The sequence below is a fragment of the Oncorhynchus mykiss genome, chromosome 31 (genome assembly GCF_013265735.2).
Source record: "Oncorhynchus mykiss isolate Arlee chromosome 31, USDA_OmykA_1.1, whole genome shotgun sequence".
In the NCBI taxonomy this organism is placed as follows: Eukaryota; Metazoa; Chordata; class Actinopteri; order Salmoniformes; family Salmonidae; genus Oncorhynchus; species Oncorhynchus mykiss.
This window is the reverse complement of record NC_050571.1, coordinates 29,581,120-29,594,196: the sequence shown is the minus strand read 5'-3', so window position 1 is coordinate 29,594,196 and position 13,077 is coordinate 29,581,120. Positions and strand designations below refer to the sequence as shown.

The window sequence follows — 13,077 nt, the reverse complement described above, 5'->3', positions numbered from 1 at the left end:
TCGTTGTTTCACTGATTTTGCACTGTGGTAGAGGTGAACGGTATCGTTGTTTCACTGATTTTGCACTGTGGTAGAGGTGAACGGTATCGTTGTTTCACTGATTTTGCACTGTGGTAGAGGTAAACGGTATCGTTGTTTCACTGATTATGCACTGTGGTAGAGGTAAACGGTATCGTTGTTTTACTGATTATGCACTGTGGTAGAGGTGAACGGTATCGTTGTTTTACTGATTTTGCACTGTGGTAGAGGTGAACGGTATCGTTGTTTCACTGATTTTGCACTGTGGTAGAGGTGAACGGTATCGTTGTTTCACTGATTTTGCACTGTGGTAGAGGTGAATGGTATCGTTGTTTCACTGATTTTGCACTGTGGTAGAGGTGAACGGTATCGTTGTTTCACTGATTTTGCACTGTGGTAGAGGTGAACGGTATCGTTGTTTCACTGATTTTGCACTGTGGTAGAGGTGAACGGTATCGTTGTTTCACTGATTTTGCACTGTGGTAGAGGTGAACGGTATCGTTGTTTCACTGATTTTGCACTGTGGTAGAGGTGAACGGTATCGTTGTTTTACTGATTTTGCACTGTGGTAGAGGTGAACGGTATCGTTGTTTCACTGATTTTGCACTGTGGTAGAGGTGAACGGTATCGTTGTTTCACTGATTTTGCACTGTGGTAGAGGTGAACGGTATCGTTGTTTCCCTGATTTTGCACTGTGGTAGAGGTGAACGGTATCGTTGTTTTACTGATTTTGCACTGTGGTAGAGGTGAACGGTATCGTTGTTTCACTGATTTTGCACTGTGGTAGAGGTGAACGGTATCGTTGTTTCACTGATTTTGCACTGTGGTAGAGGTGAACGGTATCGTTGATTTGTTTCGCTCCCCATGCGTTAATGTGGACTACATCTTCATTTACTGACCGTGGGAGTTATGCACAAGCCATCTTTGCAGTGGACTTGAATAACATTTCCCCCCTAGCCGACTAAACTCTGCGTCTAGTATGGGCGGACTGCAGTGCCATCGCATAGGTATTTAAAAAAAGAAAAAGATTTTAGCAACCAAAGAGTATCCCAAAGTTATACAGAACAATGTCTTAATTTTATGTGACGTCGGAGCTCCAGTCCTCCCACGCTAGTCGCCGCTCAACTCCATCGTAAAACGTGGAGTTGAATCGTATAATATCCCCCCAGGGTTTAGTCTGCTGGTTTACAGCATTAGGCCACTGTTTACACTTCTAGTCTCCTGAGGTGTTCCGGTGTTGTCTAAATGTCAGCTAAAGCCATATATTTACACCTTGTATACATGTCTCTGAATTTCTTCTAGTTCTGTCTGTTCATCTCTCTCTACAGTTTGGTAGGGACGAGAGGAAAGTAGACAGCAGGACCATCTACGTAGGTCACCGGCCCTGTCCCGCCACCGAAGCTTTAATCCCCCCCAAGTTCTGTGACAACCGGATTGTCTCTTCCAAGGTAAGATATACTGCCATGTTTTACACCGTCGACCTGTGGTCTGCACAACACCGTAAAACGAGTGGATGTTTCGTACCATGCTTGTATATTTTCATGCTCCTCCCCTCTGCTCGCTCGACCACTCTGCGCTCTCAACTCAGTGTTCGCTTACGCAGTGATGTTTCATCTTGGTGGACGACCCTCTCTCCCTCCACCTCTTTAATTCTAATTGTCCTCTTCTCTAGTACGTTCTCTTTTTCCCTCCTCCCACTGCCTCCCCGCATGCTCGTCTTCCTCCCACTGCCTCCCCGCATGCTCGTCTTCCTCCCACTGCCTCCCCGCATGCTCGTCTTCCTCCCACTGCCTCCCCGCATGCTTGTCTTCCTTCCCAATGGAAGGCCATTATTTGTCTGTCAGGAGAGCTCCGTCTGTGGTGGTGAAATACACTGCTACTATTGATGTACCAGCAGGCAGGGGTGGCGATTCAAGCTGCCCCTCTGGTTGTCTGAGCCCGCCTAAATCTCTCCTCCTGTCAGGGCTAAGGGTGTGGGTCTGAGGAGGAGGGCTGGCTGGGGGTTTAGATTCATGTATATGAGGATGCAGGGGAAGAGCGAGGAAGGGGATTTTATAGTGGTGCAGAGGGTCCCACTGGGAATGGGCCAATCAATGTCTCTCGTCCTCCAGTGTGACCGTGTAAACAGTCGTTAATTTCCCTGGCTGTGGTGTTTACACTTCTACCATGCACCTGCTTCCCATTATCCTGTTCCTTACAACTCCCTCGCAGTTCCTTCTCTCCCCTCTCCCTGAACTATCTTCCCTCACTCTCTCATCCCTCATTCCCCTTCCTCATTCTCTCCTCACTCTCTCCTGCCCTCCCCCCTCACGCTCCTCCTCTTATTACTACTCTCTTCTCTCTGGCAAAATGAAATGGTCCCTTTCTGCTACCGTTTGCATTTCAGCACTCTCTGTCTCCATGCAAATACGTTCCTCTACATTCCCCTCTCAACAGTGGTGTGTGTCACTGTGTTTTCCTCCACTTGTATTAGCCTGTTGTGTGGTTTAAGTTGCCACCGGGGCGTTGTTGGGCTGTCTCGCGGGGATTTGGCAACATAAGAGTGTCTCGTTCAGCTACTGTGTGGAGTATCCGCAGTCATGCCCACTTAAAAGAAAGAGCGAAAAAAGTAGGATCTGCCGCCAACTTAAGGTAATCGGCTCTCCTTTCAGGGCTGGGCAAATTTAAGGAGAGACGTCGCTAATCCGAATCATTGGAATATTTGCAGGCCCCCCATGGACTGAGGGGGAAGACTGGCTCCCTGGGTCTCAGGTGGTTCAGAGGGCAGCACCAACTCACTGGGAAAACACACGCACAGAGGATGGAAATAATTTAATATGTCCTACTAGTCCTCTACTGTAAAGACGTTGAAAAACAGGGATGTCAGAGAACTGTAAAATGGTGGTTTACAGAGACCCAGGATCCAGTGGGTAGGCTTAGATTGTTTTTCTCATTCTCATGTGATTTCATTGGTCCCTTCTCTCTCTCTCTTTGTCTTTCCAGTACACGGTGTGGAACTTTCTGCCAAAGAATCTGTTTGAGCAGTTCAGAAGAATCGCCAATTTCTACTTCCTCATCATCTTTTTGGTGCAGGTGAGTTGTGTTTATGCGTCTGTGACTCGTTTGTATGTTGAATATGCGTTAATGTTAAAATGGCTTGTTGGGTTTTGTAAAGAGAAACAGAAGACACATACGTGTTCCTGGGAGTCTAATCTTTCAGTGATGGGGTCATAGTATGTAGCTTAGACCGTTCAAAAGATGGTGCAATATTTGTAGGAAGAAAACAGAAACCACTTAGTTTATTGCAACCACATCTAGCGGCTAGCAGAGGTTACTGGCAACCCTGGTTCTGTGAACCAACTCTTTTTTTTTTCTCAGTATCTGTCCCCTAGTTTGGGAAATGCTGCTATAGCTTGTTCTCCATCTTTTGTAATAGTGAGCCAACATGTTTTCAGCACTTTTTTATTTCCCTGACTGATTTTAAAATGACATTTCTCATGCTCTTTCCTCTCTCTGCAGCAGGCATATAGTAAGTAATATGTTTGGAACGTCTCAAATCTCAATCAAATGACAGTATTGAATCGCAATACATATAGAATTGTGAGCATCATCATGCATAGCATATCGGCACCGAAGTATGGTGCTGTATCGTATTGTGAGGTCCCTGGCAATTCCAAGCCCTAGTATGTTAGCCAAACGCAGCCCTGATATGTATTTAATATTTTTATACCAAAAAGTATTTCACACACAGTTGAAGTCGGAAGTTTACATACACCCTAACCAAGTACATTTAAACTGTTTTTCACAGTTCTTGACGTTTCAGGTAGCCTTCCACAAGCTTCCCACAATAAGTTGGGTGAATGTTGGCCCATTCCTCCTGACAGAGCTGGTGTAACTGAGTCAGGTTTGAAGGCCTCCTTGCTCGCACACACTTTTTCAGTTCTGCCCACAAATGTTCTATAGGATTGAGTTTAGGGCTTTGTAATGGCCACTCCAGTACTTTAACTTTGTTGTCCTTAAGCCACTTTTCCACAACTTTGCTTGTGGTCATTGTCCATTTGGACAAGACCCATTTGCGACCAAGCTTTAACTTTCTGACTGATATCTTGAGAGGTTACTTCAATATATCCACATTGTTTTTCTTCCTCATGATGCCATCTATTTTGTGAAGTGCACTAGCCCCTCCTGCAGCAAAGCACCCCCACAACATGATTCTGCCACCCCAGTGCTTCACGGTTGGGATGGTGTTCTTTGGCTTGCAAGCCTCCCCCCTTTTCCTCCAAACATAACGATGTTCATTATGGCCAAACTTTTCTATTTTGGCCAGAGGACATTTCTCCAAAAAGTACGATCTTTGTCTCCATGTGCAGTTGTAAACCGTAGTCTGGCTTTTTTATGGTGGTTTTGGAGCAGTGGCTTCTTCCTTGCTGAGCGGCCTTTCAGGTTATGTTGATATAGGACTTGTTTTACTGTGGATATAGATACTTGTGTACCTGTTTCCTCCAGCATCTTCACGAGGTCCTTTTGCTGTTTTTCTGGGATTGATTTGCACTTTTCGCACCAAGTACATTCATCTCTAGGAGACAGAACGCTTCTCCTTCCTGAGCGGTATGACGGCTGCGTGGTCCCATGGTGTTTATACTTGCGTACTATTGTTTGTACAGATGAACGTGGTACCTTCAGGCATTTGGAAATTGCTCCCTTGGATGAACCAGACTTGTGAAGGTCTACCATTTTTTTTCTGAGTTCTTGGCTGATATCTTCTGATTTTCCCATGATGTCAAGCAAAGGCACTGAGTTTGAAGGTAGGCCTTGAAATACATCTACAGGTACACCTCCAATGATTTTAATTAGCCTATCAGAAGCTTCTAAAACCATGACATCATTTTCCGGAATTTTCCTAGCTGTTTAAAGGCACAGTCAAGTGTATGTAATCTTTTGACCCACTGGAATTGTGATACAGTTAATTGAAATCTGTCTGTAAACAATTGTTGGAAAGTGACTTGTCATGCACAAAGTAGATTTCCTAACCAAATTGCCAAAACTATAGTTTGTTTACAAGACATCTATGAAGTGGTTGAAAAATGAGTTTCAGTGACTCCAACCTAAGTGTATGTAAACTTCCGACTTCAACTGTGTGTGTGTGTGTATATGTAACACACACACACACACACACACACACACACAGTGCATTCAGAAAGTATTCAGACCCCTTGACTTTTTCCACATTTTGTTACGTTACAGCCTTATTTTAAAATGTGTGTTTAATTTTTTTTTTTTAGCCGAGCTATGTATTTGTCAGTGAATGTGTGTTTATAGCACGTGTGAAACAGTCAATTTGACTTCCTTTGGTCAGGCCTGTGTGTATTTGCATGTCATCCTCTGTATGTGTTTTGCGAGTTTAACCTATTTATGGCAGTTGTGAAACTGGGTGTGTGTGTGTGGGTAAGCCTCTCCTCCACTGCTCAGTGGAAAGTGTGAGTGGGCTGAGAGAGTGAGGGCTGAGCCAGAGTCAAAGCACATGTTTATCCGTCGGGTCAGTGCTCACAGCTGAACCACACCATTCCCACCCTGTGTGGGGCATCAAACGGATGCATCCGGTTTTCAGGGGAAATGGAAAGAGCCTGAGCAACTTCCGATTTTGTCAGAAGTGAACCTTTACAGACAGAAAAACGCAGCTCAGAAGTTTTTCACCTTTTTCACCAGCTGCGTTAGGTCCCTTTCTCTACCTCTCTTCCACATCTCTTCTATAAGGCCAAAAGATCTGCCCAGCGACGATTTAAAAAAATCTACAATTTCTCTTTGTCTCCCTCGTCGCTCTCCCTCTAACCCAAGGAGATGGAAACTAACCACCTTTCTCTATAACAACTGTAACCTAAACTAAAGGTCTAAACAGCCTGTCCCCAGTGTAATCTGGCTCAGTGTATTGAGCGCCAGGGAGATTCTTCTGGGAGATGGATGGATAACATTCTGAGAGGATAAGATCATGGAGTGGCTGTAGCCTACCAGTAGTCATCATGCTCGTTTCAGAGAACTAGTCCAGAAACCTCATAGTAGGGCTGGGCAATACCGATTTTATTTCAATGTTATGGTTTTGCACTATTTCAAATGCCTGTATTGAAAGAATCAATGATTCTTTTCCCCCACTTTTATGAGTGTTTGTTTGCTTGTTCTCATGTTTTAAAAAAAAAATATTTTCTTCAGTGCCTTGTTTACCTTCCCATTTAAACTAGAGATCAGTATATAATGACGAAGTGCTAATTTCTCCCCCCTAACATTGGGAGTCCTTGTACCAAAGGCGGGAAAGCAAGCGACAAGCTTAGGTACAAAACAAGTCCATAGAAAGGCTTTGTCATAAGAGTGAAACCTCTCGCTTCGCCGCCTCTCTGTTTATACACACACACACACACCAAGCCCCTCCCCTGCCACGTACACAACAACGATGATAGATCACTTCTTCCTTTCTGACAAGTGGTTTCAACTCGCTATTTGCATTTTGTCCAACAGAATTGGTAATAGGGACACCGAAACACATTGACAGGATTTTTACTAGAATTGTAAAGTTAACCTTTCTAACAATGTTTCTCAACTTCTCAAGTTATGGCTCCTGAGTGGCACAGCAGTTTAAGGCACTGCTTCAGTGCTTGCGGTGTCCCTACAGCCCCGCTTTCTCTCACAACCGGCCGTGGCCGTTGAGCGAGACAATTGGCCCAGTGTCGTCCGGTTTAGGGGAGGGTTTGGCTGGTCGGGATGTCCTTGTCCCATCACGCTCTGGCGACTCCTTGTGGTGGGCCGGTTGTACGCTGTTTCCTCTGACACATTTGGTGCGGTTGGCTTCCGGGTTAAGCGATCAGTGTGTCAAGAAGCAGTGCGGCTTGGCAGGGTCGTGTTTTGGGGGACGTATGGCTCTCGACCTTTGTCTCTCTCGAGTCCGTACGGGAGTTGCAGTGATGGGACAAGACTAACTACCAATTGGATATCACGAAAAAGGGGTAAAAGTACCAACAAAAAATGGTACCATCAATGAATATCGATTCTTGTAAATTAAAGGGAAACTTCACCACTAGACTCTATTTGGGTGTTTTTCCGGTCTCTCTGCTTAATTTTGAGTGATGAGGTGTTTCAGAAATTATAGACTATAGCTGTGTTTTTTTTTTTTTTTTTTTTTAGTGCCGAGAGACCTCAACCAATGACGTCATTGGTTGATTAACCCTGTTGTGATTTAAAAATTAACGGAGACGTTTGTAGCTATTATTGTGGCCTTTTGTGTTTCGCCGATCACATGATTAAATATGGTTGTGTTAGTTCAATAGAGCCGTTGGACTTGTCTCAACGATGTTCCTATCTTCCGGGACGTTGCAGGATCTCTAGGCTGACTCATTTTCCCTGGCTTTGTAAGACTACAGCCAGACAGGAGCCATCATTTCTTTCTTCGTCTCTCCCTTGAAGGCGGTACTAGTTTACAGGTTCACTGGAGCTATGTTAACCGTGCACTGTCTATCTGAGACTGCTAAATAATTAGCTACAATGGCTGCTTCCGCTTTCCAAGAAGAGCTGGACGGCGAAACCATTGTTGGATGTTCTTTTACGTTTAGACCTATGTATTTGAGCCGGAATACACTGAAGACGTGTTGAGACTGTGAGAGAAATGATTTCGAGACAAGCTGGACCAGGACTCAGGAGGGTAAATGACAAACAAGTAAGTTGTTTTGCTGTCGGTAGCTAGCTAGCACTATACCCTTTCTTTTAACCGAGGCAGTGTTGTTCAGCACAGTACAATATGGTGATGGTTTCGGACATAACAGGGCAAGGTGATGAAAAAACCCAACACGTATTCTCAAACAAATGAAAGCAAAAACAAATGTGTTTGTTATACCTAAAATGTACTACTTTAGTGTAACGTTATAGCTCTCTAACTAGCTTAGCTAGCCTCAGTGCCTCTCATTATGAGCAAATCTGGCTAAATGTTTTGATGACTCATATTAGTCTTGGAGCAACTATACCTGTGTTGTAGCTAGCTAACGTGTGTCTGCGATGTCTCATATTCTACACCATGCTGCTACAGTAGGAATACAGACCGTACACAATGATTGCCAATGAATGTGTAATGTCGTTTGCCTTTTTCTCTCAGACAAAACTGCTTGGATACGAAGAGGTTGAATCTCAAGAGTTACGGGACCTTTCACATATCTCCCCTTGCATCAGTGACTCCGAACACTTCACTGCATCATACCCATCATACATTGCCATAACTGTTCCTCCGTACTGCTGTGTAAATTCACCTCGGTCTTCAGAGCAATTAAACGTTGTCTTGAATACAAGCCATGTCTATTTATTTGCTATATTGACAGACTAATCTACTGTTTTATTGAAACATGTTTACTTGGCAACCAATTAGTTTAAATGATACACCAACTCCCTGCATCATTTGTTTTATGTACGACAGCTAGCAATATCTGGACCACAATGCAGTTGAGCATACTTGGCATTATATATTATACTACAACATCAGTCTAACTGAATATGGATGTTGTTGGTTGAATGTTCCAGAATGTTCTTCATCTGGTGAACTTCTTGTGTTGGGGAATGGCCGCTGGTTTAGCAGGCTTTGGTGATGTTGGGTTTTTGGGAACTGTGGCTCTGGCTCCTTGTAGACCACCGTCTGGCCTTTTCTGAACTCCACAGCCAGCTGGACAAGCCTCTTGTCCACTTTCTTCACCACACAGTGCTTTAACCTCTTGGAGAGGATTTCATGGAATGACATGTTGACTGGTCATGAAGATGTGTAACCATACAAAGAATTAAAAAGGGTAATGTGGAATGGTGTTATGTTACACTCTGAGTCAATGGGGCTTTTAGCAAATATTGTAGAAGTTTGAGCAGCCTTGAGCAGTCTTGTGGACAGTTTAGTGTTATTGGTGATTTTTGTTTTCTCAACCGGGTAGTCTGTTTTCATAAATACTTTTGGCTCTCCTGGCTTGTTTCAAAGTCCAATGTTGAGCTTGAGCTTTTTCCGGGCTGAAACCTTTCATTCAATGGGTTTACAGGCTCTGTACTACTGAAGCATATGTCAAGGTCAGCAGCAGCAGCATGGTTAGTCTGTAGGACACGTAGTCAGTGCTTTAGCCAACATTTTACACTTTGCCCCCATCAATACACACTCAAACAACAACTTTGTCCACCCACCGCCCTCATGCATACTAACCTTCACAGGTTAACCTTCACAGTCGGTCACTGCATTAACAATCAACTTGCATCCTAATAACTACAGTAGGTGTAGCCTACTTATAAACACACCAACCATGATGACAAGACAGTGAAAAGGGATAACTAGTCAGTTACACAACCGAAATGTGTCTTCTGCATTTAACCCAACCTTTCTGAATAAGAGAGGTGCAGGTTGCTGCCTTAATCGATGCCCAGGGAGGAGGAGTTGTTGAGGGTTAACTGCTTTGCTCAAGGGCAGATTGACAGATTTTTCCACCGTGCCGGCTCCGGGATTCGAACCAACAACCTTTCGGCCCAAAGCTCTTAACCGGTAGGCTACCTGCCGCGGACCGTGTGCATGCCTAGCTCCAGTATATTTATTTGCTCGTCATGGAAAGATTTAATAGATTTTAGGTGACTTACGCTAGTTCCTGGTGCTGAGCTTGATGTTCGGCCTCTGCACTTATTGATTACTCTAAATAGAACAGTCACGTTGGCATCTGCGGTAGCTAGCTAGCCTAATGGTTAGCTAAACGTAACCTAATGAAAACATTAGCTTGGGAAGTTACAAATCACATCATCAGACAGCAGCTGCCTAATTATAATGAACAATAATATAACACAACCGGCAACAATTTCAAAGATTTAAGTTAAGGCTGTCCCCGACTAAAATAAATCTTGGTTGACCGAAAGTGGTCTGTTCTGTCGACCAATTGATTGGTAGAAATTTTAAACGTGACTTTTTCAATAGACGCACCCATGTATTTTAATAAAATCAGCGATATGCTTTGTTGATGCTGTTTGATTTAAATAAGCCCTTTGACTCAAGAGGGAGCCAAAGATCAAGATGACCAGAAGAGGAGAACCTGCCCCGACCATCCTCCTGCTGGCTTTACCAGATTCTGCGGTTACTCTCCTGAAGTTGTCGGCAATTGGCTACACGAGGAGTCTGCAACCTTTCATGTGGAATGCCAATTTATCTGACTATTTCGTGCCAGTTATGGTTTTCATATGGACATTTTGTGTAACAGTTTCATTTAATTTATGTAAAAATAGCCTACATAAAGCCAACAAATAAAACATTGCAGCCTGCAGGTAGAACATACCCTGAAAAATAAATATCCTATAAATCACATTGGTTACGCATGGCTTGTCTGCAAATTAACTTCAAACGTATAAAATATTCTGGGCCCCTCAGTTTCCCGGTGCCAGTGAGTGAGCCAGACACGCTGTAGGCTATTTGTCCAAGGGTTAAGAGCTCATCAGCCAGACTTATTTTATGTTTCCACTGGATCAGGGCATGACATTTTTCCCATTCACACGGCGTGGTTATCAAAAGGGAGCGAGCTGGAAAGATTTTAAAAATACATTAAACTACTTTCCTCAATGGATGTAAAAATATACTTTGTTTGAGGGGAAGAAAATATTACTTTGAGAAGCTCCACGACATTATGGTGGTGCGTTAAGCCAATCTGAAATACTATCATATTCTCAAATGGGCACATTTTTATATGCCCACATTTGAACACAGGCCAGGTAGCTTATAGGCCTACTTCGATCTGTAATCAGGTGCGCATCCTTACTCCACAATGACTGTAGCGCTCCAAACAAAAGACAATGACCTAAATTGACAGCTCCATAAATGGAATGAAATAAACGAACTTGTTTATCACAAGTGTAGCATAGGTTGTGCGCACTGCAAACTACGTGTCTACTTTGACAATGGTAAATGACTGGAATAATAATATATTGAATGCATTTACAGAAATGACCATAACCAAACATTGTAGATTAGGAATTAAAGGTACATGTAGGGTACTGCTGGTGATGTATGTAATGGGGAATTGATAGACACCAACAATCAAGGCAAACAATTCACACAATGAATGTGCCCAAATTGGCCGGAGAGCACATTCTGGAGAGAGACGTGCATTTTGGCCACCCTCCCCTTCTTGGACTGTGGCCTCCGCAATGGATCACTCTCATCGTCTGCAATGGATTAGTTCACTGAGATGGCCGCAAATCAGACAGGTGTCTCTCATGTGCCATAAAGAAATAAAAATATATTTGCTGTTCACAACGTTGACGTTCACAACGTTGACTTCCGCAAACCGCTCGTCCACACAACGCCATTCACTTGTTCTGCATTTGAGGCGAATTGGACGTACTGACAAATTCTCTAAAATAATGCTTGGGGCGGCTTATGGTAGAGAAAATAATATTACATTTCTGGCAACAGCTCTGGGGGACTTTACAGTCAGCATGCCAATTGCACCCTCCCTCAACTTGTGACATCTGTGGCATTGTGTTGTGACAAAACAGCACATTTTAGAGCAGCCATTTACTGTCCCCAGCACAAGGGGCACCTGTGTCCCTGTTGTTTAATCAGCTTCTTGATATGCTACACCTGTCAGGTGGATTGATTTATCTTGGCAAAGGAGAAATGCTCACTAACTGGGATGTAAGCAAATGTATTTTATTTTTTTGTGAAACATTTCGGGGATTTTTTTTTATTTCAGCTCATGAAACATGGGACCAACACTTTACATGTTCCATTTATATGTTTGATGTGCTTTGGAATTTCTAGCAAGCATATTCTGAAAACCAGCTAGATTTTGGTTTAGGATAAACAAATGTAGTTTGCTTGCTAGGTAACTTTAGCAACGTTATCTCGGCTTGACTTTTCTTCCTCTTTGAAGTGAAGGGGAACATTTCTTGATAGCATCCCTTTTTAACGTTCAACGACATGGCAACCCTATCAGTTGAGACTTCAGTTCCGTTTCTAAATCCTCTGGCTGAAACTACTGGCTAGACTTTTTAATATTTTTCACCTCCACAGGGTGCTTCATGTGCTGAAATCGCTATGCATTTGTGGTTTGCTGATAGGCATGGCAATGTAGCTGCCCGTTTCTACCGGTGAGATGCATAAATGCTCGTATTTGCATGTAGTGAGGAAATCTGACATTTGTGACATGTTCATAGCTTATTAATGCACATACAGTGCATTCGTAAATTATTCAGACCCCTTCCCTTTTCTTCCATTTTGTTACGTTACAGCCTTATTCCAAAATTGATTAAATAAAATTCTACACACAATACCCCATATTGGCAAAGCGAAAATAGGTCTTTAGAATTTTTTGCAAATGTATAAAACAGATATACCTTATTTGCGTAAGTATTCAGACCCTTTGCTATGACACTGAAAATTGAGCTCAGGTGCATCCTGTTTCCATGAATCATCCTTGACGCTTCTACAACTTTATTGGAGTCCACCTGTGGTAAATTCCCTTGATTGGACATGATTTGAAAAGCTACACACCTGTCTATTTTAAGGTCCCACAGAAAAAATAAACAAACCATGAGGTTGAAGGAATTGTTCGTAGAGCTCCGAGACAGGATTGTGTTGAGGCACAGAGCTGGGAAAGGGAGGCAAAAAAGATCTGCACCATTTGAAGGTCCCCAAGAACACAGTGGCCTCCATTCTTAAATGGAAGAAGTTTAGAACCACCAAGCCTCTGGCCGGGCGGCTAACTCTTGGAAAACTGATCGGGGAGAAGGGCCTTGGTCAGGGAGGGGACCAAGAACCCGATGGTCACTCTGACATAGATCCAGAGTTCCTGTTTGGAGATGGTTGTCCCTCTGGAAGATTCTCCCATCTCTGCAGCACTCCACCAATCAGGCCTTTATGGTAGTGGCCAGACGGATGCCACTCCTCAGTACAAGGCACATGAAAGCCTGCTTGGAGTTTGGCAAAAGGAACCTAAAGACACTCAGACCCTGAGAAACCAGATTATCTGGTCTGATGAAACCAAGACTCTACTCTTTGGCCTGAATGCCAAACTTTACTTCTGGAGGAAAACTGACACCATCCTT

General features: G+C 43.5%; 1 protein-coding gene across 6 annotated transcripts in view; it reads left to right on the top strand.

The window, feature by feature from the left end:
- LOC110504953 (phospholipid-transporting ATPase IG) overlaps window positions 1-13,077 on the top strand; it is a 72,894-nt gene that overhangs the window by 15,027 nt on the left and 44,790 nt on the right. For all 6 annotated transcript variants that reach the window (XR_005041142.1, XM_036969719.1, XM_036969718.1 and 3 more), the window contains exons 2-3: window positions 1,347-1,466; window positions 3,001-3,090. Coding sequence is in view for 5 of the 6 variants with exons in the window: in XM_036969719.1 (XP_036825614.1) it covers window positions 1,347-1,466; window positions 3,001-3,090 (210 nt within the window). In the remaining variant the exon portion in view is untranslated. The remainder of the gene's footprint in view (window positions 1-1,346; window positions 1,467-3,000; window positions 3,091-13,077) is intronic.